The sequence below is a fragment of the Natrix helvetica genome, assembly GCF_964273705.1.
Source record: "Natrix helvetica genome assembly, chromosome: 5".
Classification (NCBI taxonomy): Eukaryota; Metazoa; Chordata; class Lepidosauria; order Squamata; family Natricidae; genus Natrix; species Natrix helvetica.
This window is the reverse complement of record NC_138551.1, coordinates 110,560,042-110,583,835: the sequence shown is the minus strand read 5'-3', so window position 1 is coordinate 110,583,835 and position 23,794 is coordinate 110,560,042. Positions and strand designations below refer to the sequence as shown.

Below are 23,794 nucleotides of genomic sequence, written 5' to 3'. Positions count from 1 at the left end.
AGGCCACATTGGCACCACTAGCAGGACTTCCGCTTGTTCCGAGAGTATTTTCTGGATGACCAGTGGAAGAATTGGTAGAGGCGGGAATGCGTACAGAAGGCCGGGCGGCCAGGGGCTGCGTAGAGCATCCGTGCCTTCCGCCCCCTGAGTCCGGAATCTGGTGTAGAAACGAGATGTCTGAGCATTGCAGGGCTGGGCAAAAAGATCCACCTCCGGTGTGCTGAATCGGCAAGCTAGCTCCCGGAAGAGGGTGGGGTGGAGCTGCCATTCCGCTTGGTCGACCATCGACCGGCTCAGCCAATCCGCCTGCGTATTGGAGGCCCCCGAAATGTGCTCCGCCTTCAGTGAGAGTAGTCTGGCTTCTGCCCAATGATGTAACTTCTCCGCCTCCAACATGAGGTCCTTGGAGCGGATGCCTCCCTGGCGATTTATGTGGGCCTTGGATGCCACATTGTCCGTCAGAATTAGTATGTGGCTGTGTGACACAATGTCCCTGAATTCCAGTAGGGCCAGCCGAATGGCCCACAACTCCAGCCAATTGATGCTGTTTCTGAGTTCCTGACTCGACCACCGGTCCTGAGCTACACGATCCAGGGCATGAGCTCTGGATCCGAATAGACTGGCATCCGTTGTCACCTGGATGCGGTCTGGTTCCTTGAACGGACTCCCCCTGAGGAGTTTGGAGGAAGTCCACCACCGGAGGGACCTGAGTGGTTTGGGTGGTAAGCGCACCTTGGTCTGGGTGTGACTGGTGTGAGCTCTCTGGAAGGGGAGCAGGAACCACTGGAGCGGGCGAGAATGGAACCGGGCCCAGGGAACCACATCGATGCACGATATCATCTTCCCGAGTAATTGGGAGAGAGTGGCCAGAGGTATGAGTCTTTGAGATGATATGTGACTCACCAGAGCATGAATACTCTGTCGTCTGTCCTGGGACAGGAACACTTCGCACGTCCTGGAGTTGATGATCGTGCCCAGGTGAAGCAACGACGTGGTCGGTTGCAGGTGGCTTTTGGCGAGGTTCAGGACAAATCCGTGGCATTGCAGAGTGTCCATCGTGACCGCCAGGTCCTGTAACGCCTGGGCATGAGTTGTTGAAAGAAGAAGGATATCGTCCAGATAACAGTTGACCCGTATGGGAACCGTACGGAGCGAGGCCGCCACAACTGCGAGGAGCTTGGTAAACGTGCGAGGGGCCGTTGACAGGCCGAAGGGCAGGGCCCGATATTGGAAGTGGCGGCCTGCATAGTGAAAACGTAGGAACCTTCTGTGTGCCTGATGGATTGGGACATGGAGGTACGCTTCCTTTATATCGACCGATGTCATTAGGTCGCCCTGGCGTATGGATGCTAAGATGCTCTTGAGGGATTGCATCTTGAACTTTTGGTATTTTATGAATAGATTGAGCCGTTTCAGATCGAGGATGGCCCGCCATCCTCCCGAGCTTTTGGACACTAGGAACAAGATTGAATAAAATCCTAGCCCCTCCTGCCCTTTTGGAACCTGCTCTATTGCCTCAATGGATAGGAGGTGCTGTATTTCTGCGTCCATGAGACGTCTTTTCTCCTGGCACCTGGGGACAGGGCAACGGATAAAGCGTCTTGGGGGGAGGGACAGAAACTCCAGAGTGAGGCCCTGCCTCACTACTTGAAGGGCCCAGGCGTCAGATGTGGTCTCCGCCCATTGATGAGCGTAGGCCAGAAGCCGAGCGCCTATGGCCCCTTCCCTGTGGGAGTCACCGGTACCTCCGAAAGGACCGGTTGCCGCCCCCACGAAATGGCCGCCTAGCCTGAGCCTGTGGTTGGTTCTGCTGGCGGCCTCTATCCCTAGTTCCAAAACGGTCCTGGCTCCTATCCTGAGACTGGTTAAAGTTCCTGTTATACTGGGGAACGTATGGAGTGGTAGTAAAACCTGAGTCCCCTGCCCTAAAGTTTTGGCGCCTATTATATGGCTGTTGTCTCCTGTCATTACGTCTGGCGGTGGAAGGGAGAACTTTGCGCTTGTCCCTTGTTTCGATAAGGATAGGGTCAAGGACTGGCCCAAACAGTGCCTCACCTTTGAAGGGCGTGGAAGCCAGGCGCCACTTGGAACATACGTCCGCCTGCCAATGGCGAAGCCATAGCAGGCGACGAGATGCTACATTAGAAACTACAGCTCGGGATGCAAACTTGGCCGCATTGAGGGTGGCATCCGCTGAGAACTCCAGGGCCGCCATTAATTTAGTGACGTCCTGGTGTAGTCTCATGTCTTCAGGGGCAAGTCTAGACTGTAATTGCCTGAGCCAGACCAAAGATGTCCTGTTGAAGAAGGACGCCACAGAGGCGGCGCGTAGGGCCCAGGCCACGGCTTGGTGAGTTTTACGAATAACCAGTTCGGCCTTGCGGTCCTCAGCTTTCAGTCCTTCAGAAATCTCCGAAGGAATGAGTGCTGGGGAAGCTAGAGCCGCAATGGGCGCATCCACGGAAGGAAATTGAAGGATCTTTTCCAATTCCAGGGTGGAAATATATAATTTTTTGTCTCCATTGCTAGGAGGAGCAACAGCCGTGGGTTGCGCCCACTGTTTCTGAATAACGTCAATAAAGAGTTTGGGAAAGGGAATGACTTCCTGTTCCGAGACTTGCTCTGCAAACAGGCGCTCAGTGGCATCCAATCCCACAGCTGTACTATCCTGGGTGGTGGGACCACCCATGTTAGTGGTAGCCTTTGCCTTAAATAATAAGGATTTAAACAGAGTTGGGCGAAATAACCCCGAGGAAGGTTGGTCCAATGGTAGGCCCTCATCATCAGATAACTCAATATCCAACACCTCACCCTCCTCCACCAAGGCCGATTCCTCACTGTAGTCTGAGGGTAAAGGCGAGGAGGGTTGGGCCTGGGAGGTAGAAGAATCCCTAGGCGCTATTGGAACCCTGGGGGTGTTGGTTCTACGATGCAACTCTGCATCCACACCTTTTGAAATAGCTTCAGAAATCATGCGGTACAAATCTGGGGGAAGGCCCAGTTCTTGGGCCTCCACAGGTCTGAGGCCTGCAGCCGTGGGTGTAAAGGTTGCAGAAGGCCCAGCGCTGGGTGGATCATGGGCCGAAGCCATGCACACGTCTGATAAAATCGGGGGAGAATGGCCCCCTAATTCCCCCTCCTCAGATGCCAGGGCCTGGGGTAAGGGGAGATCCGGAAACCAGCCCTGATTGCCAGGATGATGCAGGGGGGAGCGTGAGGTAGGCCCCTGAGGGACTAGCACCGGAGGCGAGGTATTGGCCACCCTGGGGGCCTTAGATGTTGCCCTGGGTTTGTCCCTGTGCCTATAGGCCCTGTCTGGGGCCGCAGATGAAGCCCGGGAAGCATGGGTGGAGGCCCTGGTTGTGGCTCTACCCACCCTCGAGGGAACATCCGCCTTGGATTCAGGTTGGGCCACATTGGTGGTGTTTACAATACCTCCCGGAATAGTGGATTCTGCCATACTAAAGCCGGATGAAATGAAAAGGCTCAATCTCCTCACAAAAACCTTTAGCGAAGGCAAACTGTAGCACTGAGAAGCAGCTGTAACGATCTATCTCTAGCCGAGCGAACCAGGCAAGTGAGATAAAATGCGAGAGAGCAGTTGACGCAGCGTTGCTGATTAGGCGGGAAAGGAGGCTCCGCCTTCCTTCCCCCTGTAAAAGCGCGTGAAGAAGGCAAACAAAATGGCACCCGCTATTTAGGCGGGACTTTCAAATACGCGGCTTGAACTGCAGCGCCCTGCAAGCAGGAGCGGAGAACAGCGAAGTTCGGCAGGCAACGATGACAACGGGCCCGGGAGAAAGCTCTTGTTTCACAAAGCGGATCGCTCCCATAACAACGCGGCGCGGGGCGGCGAACCGACCCCTGGGCGCAGCAATGCGGCTAAAGAGGCGGCGAACCAGCCTTCAGTACAGCCGGAGGGATGAACAGCGTTTCTTTGCTGTGAAACCTTGCTGGTGAGATTAGAAGATGAGCGCCTTGCGCTGGGCTGCCGTTTGCACGCCCCGTTCTATTTTTATTGCTAAAAGGTCCAAGAAAAAAAAAATCCCAGGCATGGAGGAATCCAGAAATTTCTTATTACCTTGTCAATTAGTCTAGAGATGATTAGAAGTACGTCTGTTCAGGCTGGACTGAGTTAAAAAACTGAATCTTCCAGGCAGAGGAGGCGTGGTCATCTAATTTACATAACTCAGTCTCTAGGCTAATGGACAAAGTTAACCCATGCTTGGATTCCCCAAGCAGCGCACAGGAGAAATCAATGTCTCACTTAGCAACATATATTTTGGGTCAAGCTGCATTCCTATTCCTGAACTCTTGCATTGCTGTCTTAACTGTAGGCTATTATTTTCTTTATAGCAAGACAGCAAAACCACACCCACCAGCCATTTTGTGGTGTGTCAGAAGGGCCAAGACACAAATCCTGCTTCCACAATGGAGGGAGGGAGGTCCCGTTGTTGATTCCATTTGGAGACCGCTCGCTTTGTAAGCCAACTTAAATCATCCGATTCAAATGGCCATGGAAATTTTATCAGAGAGAGCGAGACTATCACACTCAGGTCTGGTTAGATCTAGAGCTCACTGTGGCCCATTTAGTAGTATCACATCTATAAATTAATTACAGTGTAGACAGGGCAATATTTTCTAACCTTGCATCTACTATTGTGACCATGTCGGTGGATAATTTCGGATGCTGTGTCCCCCTCCCAATGGATCTCAAAAGAAGATGTGCTCTAGAGTGAGATGACAAAGGCAACAAGACTCACAAATTGTTGTGCAAGGACTTTATTTAGTAATACCCGATAGCATAGATTGACACTATACACCACAGAATTGCTGTTATCTGTGAAAGAAACGAGAGCATTACAGAAGCTGGGAGCTTCACATCATTTTGTATTCATTTTCTCCCTTGTAGATTTACGTACAATTATTTTTTCCAAGCCTACAATTCTGGAATTAAATAAAGAGTCCTGCTTAATATTCTTTCAGAAATCCCTATCCAGTTGTCAAAAGGAAGGACCAGCCAGAGGCGGAGGATTTTGAGAAAAAACGTGGCTGAAGATGAGGGTCCATCCGGACTTTGGGGCAGAATGTAGCCCCGGACAGAATAACGCTTTGCTCTGCTTCCACCCTCCTCCTTCGCTACATCCTATTCCCACCACGAGGCCTCTTCCAAAAGAAGCCAATTACAGGTAGCAATGATGCTTGGGTAGCTCCCTGATTTTCCATTGAAATAATATTTTTGTAGTTTCTGAATCCACAGCTGAATTCAGCTCTTGCTAAAGAGTATAAATGGTCTTCAAGGCCTGAGCAGAGTGGCAGGGAGTCCCCTTTGGAAAGGAGAAGCGAACTTAGCAACTGCTAGAGATATAATCTACTGATATGAACTTCTCTTCCATTTCAAAAACCTCTCCAACCCGAGTAAAGTGATTTGAGTGGCACGTGCAAACCAGTTACCACTGGATGCTTTACAAATTACAACTGGAAACCAAGACCTAAGTCATGCTGACCAAGAAGAATTTTGAGACCGAGGGCTTAGAATGTCAAACTTCTACATGAAAGTTGCTTGGACGCAACGAACATTTTATTCGAGTTTGCACTAAGCAGAAAAACTGACTGGTGACCCATCAGTGCAGCTGCATCTACTTCTTCCTGCCGCCACCGCCTGCAAGCATGGTAGCCACTCTGATGAAGATGTTGAGGGTGTCCATATAGATGCCCATGCACCTGGAAAGGAGAATACAAGGAGATTCCTTGGAGAGAATTCAGCCATAAAACATTTATTTGAGTGTTGGACTGTTTTGTATTCTTTCAACTAAAGCCACTTAACTGCTCTTTCGCAAATAAAGTCAACATACTCCTCAATATTATTTTTACTAGCTGACTTGCCCATATGTTTTCTTTCAGCTCTGAAAAACCTACTTGAAAATTACTATTCTCAATCAAGGCAGCTTGAATATATGTGGACTTCAACTCCCAGAATTCCCCAGCTGACATGCACACATCTTCCAATTGCCAAGTTTGAGAAACATTGCTACAAACCGTCAATTTAACAGTCCATATTGAGCTTTGAGCTCTTTAAAGACAGAATCTGCTGGGTTTGAGTTGAATTTAAATTTTAAGCAATAAAAGGCTGACTTTTGAACAATCATTAAGATGCAATTATTAATACATTAATAACAATCATTAATAGGCAGGCAGGAGGTTTACCTCATGCTTTTACGAAGCAAGAAACTTCTCAAAACTTTGAAAGAAAATTCTGCCCCCTCCTATGCAGAAATGCTATGATGTGGAAGAACCTATGACCCCCCTCCCCTTTGGACAATGACCGATTTACATTTGAAATAGGATGTTTACGCTGAAAACAGTTTAGAGTAACATGTATTGTACAATCCTATTAAAAAGTATCCAGGAAGGCCTTATTTAATCAGGCTGAAATGCAAAGGAGTTCAGAGTGAAGCCTCAGAAGGCAAGAAACAGTGGATGGAAACGAAACGAGAAGCTACCTAGAACGAAAGAGAAATTTCCTGACAGTGAGAACCATTAACCAGTGGAGCAGCTTCCCTCCAGAGGTTCTGGGCGCTCCATCACTGGAGGTTTTGAAGAAAAGACTGGACAGCTATTTTGTCTGATAATGGCATAGGGAAGTGATGGTGAACCTATGGCCGCGTGCCACAGGTGGCACACGGAGCCATTTGTCAGGGCATGCGAGGCGCTGCCCTGTCAGCTGACCAGCACGCATGTGCGCGCTGGCCAACTGATTTTAAAAGCCATTTTTCGCCCTCCCCAGGCTCCAGAGGCTTTATAGGAGCTTGGGGAGGGCGAAAAGAGCCTCCCTCACCCCACCCCCCCGGAGGCTTCATGAGCTTCCCTGAAGCCTCTGGAGCGCAAAAAAAAGGCCCTATGGGCAAACCGGAAGTTCAGGAATGGACTTCCGATTTGCTCAGAGGTTCGTTTTGAATGCTCCGGAGGCTTCAGGGAAGGATCCTGAAGGTCCCTAAAGCCTTCGGAGTGCTCAAAACCACCCTCCGAGCAAACCGAGGTTCGTTTTGACTGCTCCGGAGGCTTCAGGGAAGGTCTCTGAAGCCTCCGGAGGGCTTCCAGGGGAGGCTGTTTTTGCCCTCCCCAGGCTCCTATAAAGCCTCTGGAGCCTGGGGAGGGCAAAAAAAGCATGCAAAAAATGGGGGGTCGCGCCTGTAGTGCTGCAGCGCACTGGGGTGTGTTGCACATTGCATTATGGGTGCGGCATGCCCGCACACTACCCCCCCCGCGCTCCTCCCACTTATGGCACGCGAGCCAAAAAAGGTTCGGCATCGCTGCCATAGGGTCTCCTGCTTCAGCAGGGGGTAGGACTAGAAGACCTCCCAGGTCCCTTCCAGCTCTTTCTGTATACCTGGTCATATGCCCAGAAAAGAGATTTCAAACTTCCTGTTTTCAATGACCAATCCAAGATAGGGGCAAGCAAGGTTTTTGAGTGCCCAAGGCTGTGTTTTTAATGGGAGTTATATTGTGGTTATTATTATCAGCATCAGCATCAGCAAGATGGCATGCCATTTACTAGCTGTGGCTCTCTCCTCAGGCTCCGCATTATCCTCAGCTGGGGCTCGACTAACGTTGCATCCATCGAGCAGCAACACTTACGCGTTGATAGGATCATATTTCCGCACTCCGACCACCAGGTATGGTTGACTCTCCGCACGTTTGATAACTTGCTGGGTGTCGTTAAGCAGGAACAGGCTAAAAAGCACCAACCCCCCATAAACAGCCACTGAGTACATGCCGGCACCCAAGATGGAAGTTGGAGGCAGGAACATGGATCCTGGAAGACAAGCAGGCCCCAAGGGCAGAACAGTCAGTAGGGGACCCACCTTTTCCACCCCCCACCCCACAAAATGGTAGTAATGATGCCATGCAAGTTACTTCAGCAGGATCTCTGGCTGCCCCTGAAGCTAATTACTGGTAGTCCCTGACTTATGACCACAATGGAGTCCAACATTTCTGTTGCTAAAGGAGTCATCTGTTAATTTTGCCGTTTTTACAACTTTTCTTGCCACAATTCTTGAATGAATCCTTGCAGCTATTAAGTGAAGTACCCTGGTTGTTAAGTGATTCTGGCTGCCCCACTGACTTTGCTTGTCGGAAGGTTGCCAAAGGGGATCTGGTGACCCCGGGGGAGGCTGCAACAGTCACAAGTACATGCCAGTTGCCAAGCATCTCAATTCTGATGAAAGGTGACCATGGACAGTCATGCGGAAAAAGGGCCGTAACTCTCACTGCAGTGCCACCGCAACTTCGAACAGTCACTAAATGAACTGTTGTAAGCTGAGGACTACTTGTCTATCATTGCAATGTGATCTCCATTTATTCTTTCCCCAGCTGGATTCTGACAAGCAAAGTTGAGGGGAGAAGCGGTGGGATTCACTGAACACCCATGACAGAAAAGATCAGGACACCTCCCCGCTCCAGATCTGACTAACTTAATAAGTGCCTTGCTTAGCAAGGGAGGTTCTGGCCCCAACTGGGGTCATAAGCCAAGGACTACCTGTACACTCAAATGTTTTCAGAACCGACAGCACATCTGATCCACCGCCAGACCCAGGAGCACCTAGGGCCCTTTGCCCCCCCCTCTCGGGGGAGCCGACCCACTTACCCACGGAGGAAACAAGCACCAGCCCCAGGCCCACACCCAGCGGGGCTCCCATGTTCAGAAACTTCTCACTGGGGGCGCACATGGCCACGGCGGAGAGGCCCCCCACGATGCCGGCCGTGTACCAAGCAGCTCGTATGAGGAGGGGGCCGCCAAGGAGAGTCAGAGGAGCCACCACGGCACCCATAATGCCTGTGCAAAGAGAGAGAGAGAGAGATGCCAGTGGGAATTTGGCAGGAAAGGGGGGGGGGGAAATCTTGACTCCTTGCAGCTTTGTTTATTCAACTCATGTATTATTTTATTGTGATTTCTTTAAAAGTATTAAACTAAATGGACCCTGCATCCTAACCCTGACTGTCACAGGGGCCCATCAATTTTCATCTAACCTGAGACATTCCTTCCTCTTCTGGGAAAAAGTTAATACAAGAAAAGAATACAAGAATATTCCCAGGAATAGCTGCTTTTTCAAGAGGCAACTGGACTTTCTGGTTTTTCTTTGAAGACGTTTTGCTTCTCATCCAAGCAGCTTCTTGAGCTCTGACTGGATGGTGGGGAATCATTCGTTTGTTTGTTTTGGTTTGGCAGGTAATGAATGAAAGTACCGCAGGGGCTTTCTTCAAGAGGCAACTGGACTTTCTGGTTTTTCCTTCAAAATGTTTTGCTTCTCATCCAAGCAGCTTCTTCTTCAGAAGAGAAGCGAAAGGTCTTCAAAGAAAAACCAGAAAGTCCAGTTGCCTCTTGAAAAAATAGTACCTTTGGGACAACCGTGGCCTGAATGATGGAGAAGCTCCTTAGAAAATGCCTCTTGTGGCATTGGGAATGTGTGTGGTTGTAGGTTTAAATCCAACATTCAGTCTCAAAACCACCATTTCCACCATGTTTCAAACTCCCCCCCCCTTTAATTTTTCTTCTACTGTAGGTCATCCATACACCATACGGCAGAGTGTGCAGAAATACTTCTAATGCAAGGTGCTAAAATTATACAGCTCAGCTACCAATTATACTAGACAAATGAGGTTCAGGTGATGGGTATACTTTTCCTTGAACACAATGGGACACCATGACTCCAGGCCGTTCCACCCACACACCCATTTCTTAGCTTCCAAAGCTGATAACTCAATAAGCTAGGTTTGATGAGATCCTTCTGCAGAAAAAATCTTTAAAAAGGCAAAATACAGGAAAGCATCTGGCAGGGATTTTCCCAAAATGCATTGCATTAGGCGGTCAGCGTGTTTTTAAAAAAACAGAAAGGCAAGTACCTGCGTGTAGCATCCATGCCAGGTGTTTGGGGATTGGACTCTCTTCATAATCTATGGATCGAACCAACATGCCAGCTCCAATCATCACTGCAAAGGTGGCACCGATGGCCTACAAACAACACATGGCATTCATGAAGGCCAACAAGAGGCGCTTTGTTTGGATCAACGATTTGCCAGCCACTCTTGCCTCTTATGCTGTGCTTTTGGGGCGTTTTCTATGAACATGACCTCAAGTGTGAACATCCCAAATAATTTCCCACTTGCCCCCACAAGACAAGAACAATGGATGGAAACTAACCAAGAAGAGAAGCAACCTGGAACTAAGGAGGAATTTACCAAGAGTGGGAGCAATCAACCAGTGGAATGGCTTCCCTTCAGAAGTTGTGGGGGCTCCAACACTGGAGACTTTTAAGAAGAGACTGGATGGTCACTTGTCTGGAATGGTAGAGGGTCTCCTGCTTGAGGAGGGGGTTGGATTAGAAGACCTCCAAGGTCCCTTCCAACTCTGATATTCTGGTCTGGTGTCTCCAGCCTAGTGTCTCTCCCAGACATACACAATAATTTTAGATAGAAATCTAAAATTAGCCTCCTTTATTAAATACTGCACTTATTCAATGCAGACTCATCATGTCCCTTGTATCATAAAATGGGATAGGAGAAAGACTGGGTTATTCCTGAACTTTTGAAGAGTTTAGGCATCTACTGCTTCTAGGGATATAAACCCTCTTTTGAAACTAAGTGGGGCACCCATTTCCGTTTGGGATACGCTACTTACTTCGAGTAAAGGCTTAGGAGCCCCAGGACTGGGTGTTCTCTTCATTGCAGAAAAACATGTGTATTTATTGAAAGAAACTATGACAGTTAGAATTAACTACCATGCCCTCTTGTGGACACAGATGGATCGCCAAATAGGGCCAAGAGCATTAAAAAAACAGGTCTGGTATTTCTAATCCATTTCCTTCCATGTTTACAGTTTTTATTAGTTTATAATATGAAATACAAAAATACAAAAGCAAATGAAAAATAAAGGAGGGAAAGGATTCCAACTTTTATTCCCACAATGGATGAACAGCTGCAAAGGTTGACAGGGGTAGCAGAGATGAGCAAATTGAATGCTTTGATTAAAAGGGGGGAGGGAACCACAATTACTTTTGTTTCTACTTGGAAAGCACTTCTTTTGTGCTAGACAAAGGTAGACAAAAATGAAACTTTGATTTTTGGGTTTTTTTACTGATGAGATAGGTTTTTTGTTCTAGAAATGGCTAGTTTATCTTATTAGGTAAAAATAAAAAGTTGAGGTTTGATTGTGTTTCTTTCCTAAACATCATCCTTGCTGGAGGTATTGCTAAACAAGTGATTAAACGACAGCTAAGCTAAGCAGAATATTCTAATGATTTTTTTCTACCTATTCTATAAACTGCAGCTGTGTAGTCTCCTTGCAGGAGAGATAGGTGGCACAACAATATTACAATAAATAGGCAAAAATAAGTAAATGTAAACAAATGGTCCCACCCCCACTCCCACTTTACCATCACAACTTCTGTTGCCTGGCTGCAAGCAAAAGGGCACACCTAGTTAGGAAATTTCTAAGTTCTAGGTTGCTTCTCTCTTTGATCAATTTCCATCCATTGTTTCTCATTTTGCCTTTTAGTGTTTTGGGAAACAATTTGACCCCTTCGTCTATGTAAGAGCCTCTCAATTATTAGAAGACTGCTATCATATCTCCCCTAGTCCTCCTTTTCCTTAAGCTAGTCATACCCAGTTCCCGCAACTGTTCTTCGTATGTTTTAGCCTCCTGGCCTTTAATCATCGTTGTTGCTCTTCTCTGCACTTTCCAGAGTCTCAACATTTTTTTTTGTATTGTGGTGCCCAGAAATGGATGCAGCATTTCCAAGCATGGTCTCACTAAGGTTTTGTAAAGTGGCACTAGAAGTTCACATGATGTTGATTCTATCCCTCTGTTAATGCAGCCTAGGATTGCATTGGTGGGAAGGTAACAGCGTAACAGGATTACGTTGGGTTTTTAAGGCTGCTACTGACTGTTGGCTCATATTTAAGCGATTGTCTAGATCCCTCTTGCAGCTATTGGCACTAAGACAAGTTTCACCTCATCTGCACCCATAAGTCAGGTGTGTGTCCTTCCGTCCCCTCCCCCACAGGGCAGAGAGAGGAAGCCTTACCAGCCAGGAGCCCTTCATCATCAGCCCCATCATGGCAGGAGTTCTGCTGACGGCCACTGCAGACAAGGCAGTCAAGCCCACACTTCCGGCAAAGTACATGTAAGTGGAACGAATCCGGTCCTTCACATACTGGGGCCAAATCCTGGAAAAACCACAGAAAAAAAGTAGGGTAAGCCTCCCTCTACACAGATAGGGCAAGAACCTCCGTCCTTTTCTGATGGCGTATCGGTCTTGTTGCATATAGGTAGTCCTTGACTTACAACTGACTCCAAACAGTCACTAGACAAAGTGCTGTAAGTCAAGGACTATCTGTAGCCACGTGCTGGGACTCAAATCCAACGAGGGACCATGCCAGGGTTATGCAAACCCTTCAAAACAGAGCCCACTGGAATGCCATTTCCTCTTTCATCATTAAAGCAACCGCCTCTTTCTTTAGGTCCACGAAAGCTGCCCTTGGCTGTGCCCTAAGGGCTGTAAGTACACAGCCACCCCCCCACCCACCCCGCTCCAGCAAAGGTCCAAAATAACTATGTGAGTTCATCACGCATGCATGGAGAGGCATTTTGTGCATGAGCCTCCTGAAATGCCTCTTTTTAAAAGCAATTGCAGAGATTCTCAGTTTGGGGCTGAAGACCGCCTCTTCCCTCCGAACTGCCTTCCAAGTAGACAGAGGCTCTCCATTCAAGTGGAAAGATGCCGTAAATTTTGCAAAACAATAAAATAAAATACATTTGAAATATTCTTACAAGCAAATTTGTGTTATTACAGTAAGACCCACAAGTTCTAACTTCTGCAGCCTGTTTTCTGGGTTTCAATCTTTCTGAGGTAAATCTAGGATGTCACAAAAGTCAAGGGAAGTCCCTTTGGAAGAATATGGCAACCCTTGCGCTCAACAAGGACCCCCTGTTCATATGTCTAGGGAGATTCTCAGTCCTCCAGCTCATGGTTGTCCCAAAGGTGCTTTTTCAAAAGGCAGCTGGACTTTCTTGGTTTTTTCCTTGAAAACGTGTCATTTCTCATCCAAGAAGCTTCTTCAGTTCCTCCAGAAGCTTCTTGGATGAGAAGCAAAACGTTTTCAGTTGCCTTTTGAAAAAGCCCCTTCGGGATTTTCATTCATTATATGCTAAACCAAAACAAACAAGAAAGCTTCAAACAAGCCAGGGCTCTCTTTATCAAGATTTGTTTATTTATTTTTGCCAAGGTTTTTCCACTCAGCAAACCCAGTTCTTGGCATGATGATTAAATCACTACACAGCTTTGTGAAGTGTTCTCCCCCCCCTGAAGTAATTTAAGTGAATCTTTAAAAATAGATTATTGCTAGGGTCTGAATCGCAAATCACCTTCCACTACATTTCTCCAGCGTGTGCTCAGAACTATCCATACATTGATTTTACTGTAATTACTTTAATTGCAAGATGAATATGCCATGTTTTCTCCCTTGTGGACTTGGATATATACATATACATAGCTGTTGGATCACTAAATAGCTCCATATCCGCTGAGGTTCCCGAAGGCCGGTACGGCCAGAGATGGTTCCTATTAGAAATAAACTGCTTACAAAGCTTTTTCCAGGGCGCCGATTTCATTGGACATGCCCAACCCATAATAACAGAGAGCACCGAGACCGACAGCAGCGCCCCCGGCCACGATCCATCGTCCTGCCTGGTGAACTGATAAAAGAGAAAAGAGCAATTAACTGGAGTTTCTCTCCTTGAGAAAGGGTTGCACCAAGACGATTCCCTAAAGCAGTGATGGCGAACCTTTTTGGCACCATGTGCCCAAATCAGAATGTCCATGCATGCGCATGCATGTGTGCGTGCCGGAGCACTGGAAACCTGAAGACCAGCTGGCCATCGGGCACATGCCTGTTTTTTTGCCATTTTGGGGGCTGTTTTCAGGTTATTTTTAGCCCGGAAAAGAGCCAGGAAAAGGCCTGGTGTTTGACCATTTTTCAGGCTGCTTCCAGGCCATTTTCCGGTGCCCACGAAGACCAACTGGCTGATGCCCATGTGCATGCTGAAACCAGAAGCACAGCTAGCAATGGTGTGTGTGCCCACAGAGAGGGCTCTGCGTGCCATAGGTTCGCCATCACGGCCCTAAAGGTGGCCTGCACAGGGCCAATTTTACATTTAGTAAAGACCAAAGGTTTCTGTGTGTGTTTGACACACCTCATGAAAGGACTGTGTGCTCCTCTAAGGAGGAAAAGAAGGGTGCCCATGCCAGGATCAAAGTACCTTTGCTTGGTTCAGAGTTGAATCCTGCCCAAGAAGTCTAGAGTTTAAGCAGCAATCGGATGGCATGCTTTGTTTGCACAGTGGACATCTTTTAAATCAGGACTTAGAACAAGTAGGGTGGAAAAACACAGGACTCCACTGGCTTCTGCCGGCCCTGACTCTGGCAGTTAAGCCCCCCCCCCCCCCCCCCCGGACATAGATGGGCACCTACTTTTAAAGACCGTTTCCATCGAGGGTTCAAAAGCTGCTTCTTTCACTCCTTGACCAGTTTTCCTTTGGCGTATCCCTGTCCGAACCCTGGAGGAATATCCCTAAGGTTCAAAACAACAGAACGGGCAGGAAAGGTAAATTCTAGAGGAATTCCCGAAGGAAGAGCTACACGAGAGCCGTGCCTCCTACTTTCCCTGATGGAAAATGAAATCAGGCTGAGGCTCATTTGCCAAGAGGGATGTTCTGACCGGCATCCCTGACAACTCTCCTACTTGGGGCCACACAAAACCCACAGATTCCGGAGGAACTAAATCATATTAAATTTTGAAACCAGGCTTTGCAACTTGGATGATCAAGGAAGTTAAATCTAGTACCTTTTTCAGCCCCTGCGAACACTCACAATCCCTTTTGAGGAGCTGACAAGGGGAAGCACGGAGCCTCCCTCGGCCCCTCTCCAGTCATGGAGCAAAGGAAGGGCCATTTGGTTTTGCCAAGAGTGGCCTTCCCTGGAGCTTAACAGGCTAGCGAGAAAGCCTCAGCCGACTGGGAGGTTTCTCCCTGTAGACGACACAGAGGAAAGTGCCCTCAGCCGAGCCATCCCATCCGCAGAGGCCCAACCAGGTGCTCGTCTCTTGGTCAGGAAACAGGTGCTGGGTTCCCAGCTCTGCAGGTGGGTTAATGACCTTGGCTGGCTGGAGCTTCCCTCCCTCCCTCCCCCCCCCTTTACGTTCCCATCTCCTCCCCCCCTTCAATGCAAATGTCTGTCTGCCGGGATAGGCGAGACGCAGACATGATGCTTCTCCCCTCTCGCCGCCTGAAAGACAAGAGGTCTGGAGAGTCAGCCCTGTGCAAGCATCCATCTGGTGGCACCCCAGGAAATGAGTTCCACGTCAATGAGAGTTCAAGGCAGAGCAGAGCTCCATGTCTCCACCCACGTGTGGTGGGCGAGCGAAAGGAAGACCACGGCTCACATCCTGATTAAGGGCCCCTCCTACGTCGCTAGTGGATTTCAGAGGCTCTTGGCTGGACCCATCATGGCTCCTACGTGAGCCCGCGCAAACCTTGATTTAGTGTTTCGCCCCTTTTCTTTCTCAAACCAGGAGAGGCAGAAGGCTTTCACGAATGAAGGTGAATCTACGTGTCCCAGGATTATGTCGCAGGATCCAACATGGGTCGGTCAACGAGAATGGAGGTTTTGTCTTCCGAGCGTTTGGACTGGTGCTGGAGCCCATCATCTGGGAACTTCTCTCTAGCAAAGCATGGGCTGTTGCGTGCATGGAATTTATAGTGCCTGCTGTGTGTGGCTTTTTAGATGTTCCCTTTGAAACCTACTACAGCCCCCTGGGGCATTAAACTGGGATTAAAGTGGTTATGTTTAAAGTATCAAAGGCAGAGCATGTGAGCCCCAAAGCACAGAAGAGCCTCTGACATTGCAAAAAGCTACATTTCTATTAAGTCCAAACCCCCCAAACCACCTGCCCCGCCCTTTCTTTCTGCTGCATTTCAGAGAGACATCCCCCCCCCCCCCCCGCCCAAGTCCACGCTGGCCAATTGATCCTGCCAGGCTTCCAGTTATGACTCAGAGCCTTGGTCTGCCTTTTTAAATTGAAATACATACACCATGTATGTAGTTGTTCACACCAAGGGGTGACTAATGAGCTGAATAAATGTGAAAGAAAGAAAGAAAGAAAGAAAGAAAGAAAGAAAGAAAGAAAGAAAGAAAGAAAGAAAGAAAGAAAGAGCAAAGACTTCCTTGGACCAAGTTCACCTCCTAATGTCTATATGGAGACGTGTGGGCCCTGCTTTGGAGCACAGAATGGAAGTTAGGTCATCAACACCTTCCAACCTCTTCTTTTTTTGCTTTTTCTAGCTTCCAGGGTAGACTTCCTGGTGGTCTCTCTTCCAAATTCTCTCCCAGGCCGACCCTGCTTAGCTGTTTCAAGCTCAGCCAAGTTCCACAAGTCCACTGAGGACTCGTGCATAGAAACCAATTGGAAAACAATAAAGGAAGGATGAGATTTTGGGGAGACACACCTGGTAAGGCTGCGTGAGCCATTGTTTGGTCTTGAGGGAGGAATTTCTCACAGTGGGCGAAATCTGAGCGATGGCAGAGTGCAGACTGCTGCCGGGGAGAGCCCGAAGGCACACCAATCGTGCTGCCAGCATGGCTGCGGGAACCAAGTCAATGACAACAGCTGCCTGCAACAACAGGAAAGAAGTCAGTGCTCACTGATCCAGAAAAGCAGGAGAAACTTCGGCAAAGCAAAGCTACACAACAACACAATTTTAGTTGCAGGCAATCAGAGGTTGCAGTAGACAGTGTGATGATGCGAAACAAGGGTCTCCAATCTTGGCCGCTTTAAGACCTGGGAGTTAAGTCCACAAGTCTTAAAGTGGCCAAAAGGTTGGATACCCCTGATGTAAAGGGTACCAGGACCACACTGGAAAACTCTGGGATACTCGACCCCTGTGGACCTCATGCCCAGGACATAAATTTTCCCCGGAAGATTGTTTTGCAGCTCCTTGCCCAAGGATTTCCTACTAATCTCCCATTCAATTACAAACCAGATCCAATCCACCTTAGCTTTTCAAGACTGCCTAAGGCTGGACAAAATATGTCTTCCAGTTGGTTCTTAGAATATGAGACATATAGCAGAGCACTGAATCTAAGTGGCTTAGGATTCACTCACTGAGAAGTAACAATCGGTCCCCAATAGAGCTTTAAATAAAATCCAGCTGGAAAGATATTAGCAGAGCACACATTTCACATTAAATGGAGAAAATCAACAACCATCTAGATGCCCCAATGCCTGCAATGTTGTAGAACTGCAACCTTTTAACAGAAAGAACAGAAATATGAATGCCTCTTACAGATAACATTACCCAGAGCCTCAGTAGTAACTGAGATAAAATGAATCCTCCTGTCAGAGGGAGATATAGGATATAATTCCTGAACAAGAACTAGCCGAATATGCCATTTGAACAACTCTGTAGCACTGTTTTGTAAATAAAGTATTCAGTAATAATTTGGTTTTAAATGTCGTCCACTCGCTGCTAGGCAAACGTAGAACAATATTCTCTTTTCAAGCTTTAGTTTTATGTCACTTACACCCAAGCAGGAATGTATGAGGCCACATTAATAATCCATTTTTTAAAAAAAGCGGGATGCCCAAGACAGAGACCATGGGGTCTTTTTGTCTCAAGAGTCGACTTCTAATTCTTCTGGACTTTTTGAAAGAAAAGGCACAGCTGCCCGTGGAAGAAGGCAAGAGATTAAACATTTCATGCAATATCAGTCCTTAACAGCAAACTGGTAAGTGCTGAGTAAAAGCTGGATGATGTCACAAAGAGTAATGTCTTGTGTGTGTGTGCAGGCATGTGCCCAGTCTCTTCGCCTTAAAATGTCAATTATTGCAACAGGCAAGGAAACTCAGGAGGAAGGTCAAAGTGCTGCCCTTATGATGGTTAATATTCCATAAGAGTTTTTTAAACAGAATCATCCATTCTTTTTTTAAATAAATAACAAAATTGCTGGATTGCTGCCTGGTTGTTTATTTAGCATACCTAAAGTCATGCAATCACTGACACAGAACACTAACACAATACATTATATGGGCTGTCCAGTAACTGATACATCAGGGGTCCCCAGCCACCAGGCCGCGGCCTGTTCAAAACTGGGTTGGCAAGAGTGTGTGCAAAGTTCCATTTGTGCAAGTGAAGGGTGTGAGCGGAGCTTCATGGGCAAGCACAAGCGCTCTCTGCTCACGAGGGGAGCTTCATGCACTCGTGCAAGCACCCTCCACTCCTGCACAAGGCTCAATTCGGCAATTGGAGGGAGGGAGGGAGTGCCCGCCGCTCACATCAATGGAGCTGGGCACACATGCATGTGCCTACCACTCACATGCCGCCTCTCGTGCCAAGCCGGTATGCACAATCATTTATGCCAGCACCACGCTTCAAAGGCATCCGCTCTTCTAGGATCAGCCCTTCTTAGTGTCCAACTCTCACATCCATCCATCATGATAGGAAAGGGTATTGCTGCAACTAGCCTGCTTTCTGTATTTAAAGTCAGGTCCAGAAATATTGACATTGACACAATTCTAACATCTTTGGCTCTATACACCACCACAATGGAGTTGGAATGAAACAAACACAATGTGCTTTAACTGCAGACTGTCAGCTTTAATTCGAGGGTGTGTACATCAAACTCAGGTGAACGGTGTAGGACTTACAGCAGTTTGCATATGTGCCTCCCACTTGTTAAGGGACCAAAAGTAATGGGACAGAATAATAATCATAAATCAAACTTTCCCTTCTTAATACTTGGTTGCAAATCCTTTGCAGTCAATCACAGCCTGAAGTCTGGAACGCATAGACATCACCAGACACTGGGTTTCATCCCTGGAGATGCTCTGCCAGGCCTCTACTTTCTTCAGTTCCTGCTTGTTCTTGGGGCATTTTCCCTTCAGTTCTGTCTTCAGCAAGTGAAATCCATGCTCAATGGGATTCAGGTCAGGTGATTGACTTGACCATTGCACAACATTTCACTTCTGTCCCTTCAAAAACTCTTTGGTTGCTTTTGCAGTATGCTTTGGGTCATTGTCCATCTGCACTGTGAAGCGCCGTCCAATGAGTTCTGCAGCATTTGGCTGAATGTGAGCAGATAATATTGCCCGAAGCACTTCAGAATTCATCCTGCTGCTTTTGTCAACAGTCACATCATCAATAAATACAAGAGAACCAGTTCCATTGGCAGCCATACATGCCCACGCCATGACACTGCCACCACCATGCTTCATTGATGAGGTGGTATGCTTAGGATCATGAGCAGTTCCTTTCCTTCTCCATATTCTTCTCTTCCCATCACTCTGGTACAAGTTGGTCTCATCTGTCCATAGGATCTTGTTCCAGAACTGTGAAGGCTTTGTTAGATGTTGTTTGGCAAACTCTAATCTAGCCTTCCTGTTTTTGAGGCTCACCAATGGCTTACATCTTGTGGTGAACCCTCTCTATTCACTCTGGTGAAGTCTTCTCTTGATTGTTGACTTTGACACACATACACCTACCTCCTGGAGAGTGTTCTTGATCTGGCCAACTGTTGTGAAGGGTGTTTTCTTCACCAGGGAAAGAATTGTTCGGTCATCCACCACAGTTGTTTTCTGTGGTCTCCCGGGTCTTTTGGTGTTGCTGAGCTCATTCCTTCTTTTTGAGAATGTTCCAAACAGTTGTTTTGGCCACGCCTAATGTTCTTGCTATCTCTCTGATAGGTTTGTTTTGTTTCTTCAGCCTAATGATGGCTTGCTTCACTGATAGTGACAGCTCTTTGGATCTCATCTTGAGAGTTGACAGCAACAGATTGCAAATAGCACACTTGAAATGAACTCTGGGCCTTTTATCTACACATTGTAATTGGGGTAATGAGGGAATATCATACACCTGGCCATGGAACAGCTGAGAAGCCAATTGTCCCATTACTTTTGGTCCCTTAACAAGTGGGAGGCACATATGCAAACTGCTGTAAGTCCTACACGTTCACCTGAGTTGGATGTACATACCCACAAATTAAAGCCGACAGTCTGCAGTTAAAGGACATAGTGCTTGCTTCATTCCAACTCCATCATGGTGGTATATAGAGCCAAAGATGTTAAACTTGTGTCGATGTCCCAATATTTCTGGACCTGACTGTATATCAATAGCTCACAAACACAGATATAAGTTTAAATAAAGCATCAGCTCACACATGGCTGCAGAGCGTGTGGACAGAAAAATAGAGAAAACATTAAATCAGGGGAAAGCCAGGATAAAATCCCCATCAGATGGCAGTGAAGAGGGATAGTGGGATAGATGTTAATAGTCCCCGGTTCCTGGAGGGTGGAAGAGTGGGGTCTTTCCAGAGTGAAATACAGTTTAAGTAATTAAAAGGGTCCCTAAAGCTTTTACACCAGTTTGTCAGGATTGCACACACAACTGTCCTCGCATCAGTTTTGGTTAAGTTCCCTTCCCATATGAACTGATGCCATTTTGTGAGTTGAAAGCCACTCAGTCATTTTAAGACGGGCGACTCTCCCCCAGGTGAGCAAATAAAGACTGGAGCTTCATAGCACAGAAAAGGATGGAAGAGAAAAAAGTTTCAGTTAGGACATAAAGCGTCCCTTCGCCTCCCCACCCCACCCCCCCGCCATCCAGGCTGAGTCATCCTTGGTCAAAGTCTTCCGGCACCAGATGATCTCATGGTGGTCTCCCATCCACCCAATTCACCAAATCTCTTCCCCCTCAGAGCCACGTGCAGGAGGAGGAGGGGGGGGGAGAAATGCCCATGAAGTGCAGGGGAGGCTCTGGGGATCCGCCTCACAGTGGCAAAGCAGCCTGGCAGGGATCCTGAGAGGCCATCCATCCCACCCTCTCTGCACCCCTCCCGCTCTCAGGCCCACCGAAGGGGGTGGAGGCTGCCCAGGGGCTGCCCAGCGATGCCCTCCTGTCTCAGTTTCCCCAGGCGAAGCCCGAGGGGCCGGAGGAGAGGGCGGGGTCTTCATGCAGGGGAAACTGAGGCAGCAGCCACCATGTATTCCTGCCCCCCCCCTCCGAGGGCTCCTCATGGCTGCCCTTCCAGCCACAGCAGTCCTGCCAGGTGGGCCAGCCTGAGAAAGGAGGTCTCCCCGCCCAACCCCCTCCTCCAGCATAGAGAAGTCCCCTGGGGGTCCCGGGGGAATTTAGGCCCAGGCAGGCAGACACCTCCCCCCCTCCACAGAGTCAGCTCTGCCAGGGAGGGCCGCCGCCATTCCTCCCTCCGGCGGGGCGGAAAGGAGAGGCCCCAGGAGCTTCCCAAGGCCGGAGAAGCGCTGTCCTCGCCGGCGCTACCGACTCACCTCCCGCCGCTCGTCCTTCTCCCGATGGCGCAGCTGCCTTCAGGAAGTGACGTCCTTGCCAGGAGAGGGCGGTCCGCCCTTCCCGCCCTGCCATTGGTTTCTCTGATTCACGTGGTCTGACCTCCCCGCCCCCGAGTGGGTCGGCGAGGCGTCTGCGGCCATCTTGAGTGACGGCAAAAGGACGCTTCTTCCGAAGGCACTCGCCAAATGGCCGCCGCCGGGCGGAAGTTTTGGGGAGAGTCCCACTCGCTTGGAAGGGAGGAAAGTCGAGAGAGGGCGGCCATGTTTGCAGCGGGCAGCCGAAGAGCCGTCTGCCATGTCGGGCACGGGCACGGCCGCGGTCCATTGGGATTCCTTCTGCGGCTTAGACACGGTCGCAAATCGGTTTACTTGTAGCCGACCCCCTGCTCGCGAGGAGTGCATCTGATGGGCTGCGAAAGAGAGAGGACGAAAAAGAGCCTTAAGTAAAGCAATTAATGACATGCATTTAATTAATTAATGCCTGGATTGAATTAGGCTGATCAGACGCTCAGCTGTAAACATGGCCTCGGCCACTAGATGGAAGGCAAGCACCAGGCAGGATGGGCAGAAGCCCGGATTCTGGTTTTTTTCAGTCCCAAAATTCAGGCCAAAAATCTCCAGAGAAATTGTGATGCAAACAGATTCTGCGGCTGCTGCGTGTATTAAGCGTGGATGTTAGGAAATTTCAGACGAGGCTGCCCTCATGCTTGGTATTGACCTCCTTGCCCATATCTGATTTAAAGAGAGTCAACCTAAGATTGGCTCAAAAGGATTGTACGGTAGGTCTTGTTTCTGGCTATAGTTATGTATTGGTCAAATTTATATAGCTCGCAAAGCTACATCTCTGAATCTCGCAAAGCAAGTGACTCTGGGCGGCCTACGGCAAAGCTAGTTAATAAAGTAGTTAATCAATACCTAAAACAATTATTATTAAAATTATATATGCCGGAAGGACTCCTATCCTTGTTGCGTTCCATTTCGTAGTTTTGTTTTGTTGAGGCTCATCAAAGAGAAACTTCTTTCAGGGGTTGCATGGCTAAAACACAATGACAAGAAATGATCACACAAAACAATCTATTTCATATAAGTTGCATTTTTCTGCTCCGTCTGTATGATTGATGACTTTGACCCAGATCATCTTACGCTGGACCTTGACGTTAAATGAAGTTGATTCTACTGTTGCTCTAGAAATGCAATGTTTTGTTTTCTAATAAACAACCAAGACCAAAAACCTCAATAAAGATGGTCTCTTTGGACTCTGAACGATGGAGGGGTTCAAATCACCAAATGATTCGTGCATTTGAAGAAACCCAATACAATGACGCTGCCTCTGCATTTTATCTTAATATCCTCTTCTAGCGGAGAATGTTCCATATTCACGTCTACTAGCATAATATGAAATTCTGTCCAGAAATCCAGAACCAGCTGGAAATCTAGAAATTCAATCCAAAACAGATTGGAAGATGATTGGTTTCAAACTTGATGTTGTAAGATAAAATTGCTGTGCCTTATGACTCTTTTTCAAACTTACGACCAAAGCAGCATTCCCCTGGTCATGTGATCAAAATTCAGATGCTTGGCAACTGACTCATATTTATGACGGTTGCAGTGTCCTGAGATCATGTGATTCACTTTTGTGACCTGATAAGCAAAGTCAAAGGGGAAGCCGGATTCACTTAATGGCAGGGTTACTAACTTAACAACTGCAGTGATTCACTTAACAACTCTGGCAAATAAACCAGGTAGATGGCTGACCCACAAATTGAAGAAAGAAAAAACCAAAAGCTAATACAGCAATTACAAGACGAACATGGGAATTTGTTCCATAAGACAGAAGAAAAAAAATCCAAAACTTTTTTCAAACTCTATACAGTCAGGAAAACATCTCAAAAAAAAGAAATCCAAAATTATTTATGAGAGAGAAACCTACCAAGTATTTCAGAAGAAGCAAGAGAAATGCTAAATGAGAAAATAATTCTAACAGAGATAAAGGAGGCAATTAAGAAACAAAAAAAAAATCACTAGGATCAGATGGGATTCCCGCAGAGATATATTAAAAATTTCAAGAAACCTTTGAGTTAATCATGTTAGAACTGTACAACGAAGTACTAGAACAGTTCATGGCCTCTGGCATTTATAACATTAATTCCAAAAGAAGAAACAGACAATCAGTTGATCCATAACTATAGGCCAATCTCACTGCTAAATGCTGACTATAAAATATTTATAATGATCATTGTGGAAAGACTTAAAAATATTAAATAAAATTATTCATTCGGATCAAAATGGATTCCTACCCAAGAGACAATGAAGAAATAATACAAGAATTATAATGAATGTATTCATAATACTATGAAGCTCATCCAGAAAAACAATTAGC

General features: G+C 47.5%; 1 protein-coding gene across 1 annotated transcript; it reads right to left on the bottom strand.

Annotated features, from left to right (window-relative positions):
• Positions 1 to 4,766: 4,766 nt before the first annotated feature.
• On the bottom strand, positions 4,767 to 21,531 carry GHITM (growth hormone inducible transmembrane protein). The gene is made up of 9 exons (XM_081953554.1): positions 21,394 to 21,531; positions 16,562 to 16,726; positions 14,529 to 14,628; positions 13,642 to 13,753; positions 12,084 to 12,225; positions 9,904 to 10,012; positions 8,648 to 8,836; positions 7,639 to 7,816; positions 4,767 to 5,724 (listed from the first exon to the last, which is right to left on the bottom strand). The coding sequence occupies exons 2-9, from the start codon at positions 16,691 to 16,693 to the stop codon at positions 5,640 to 5,642; spliced, it is 1,047 nt and encodes a 348-aa protein (XP_081809680.1). The 5' UTR covers positions 16,694 to 16,726; positions 21,394 to 21,531; the 3' UTR covers positions 4,767 to 5,639.
• Between the last annotated feature and the right edge of the window lie 2,263 nt (positions 21,532 to 23,794).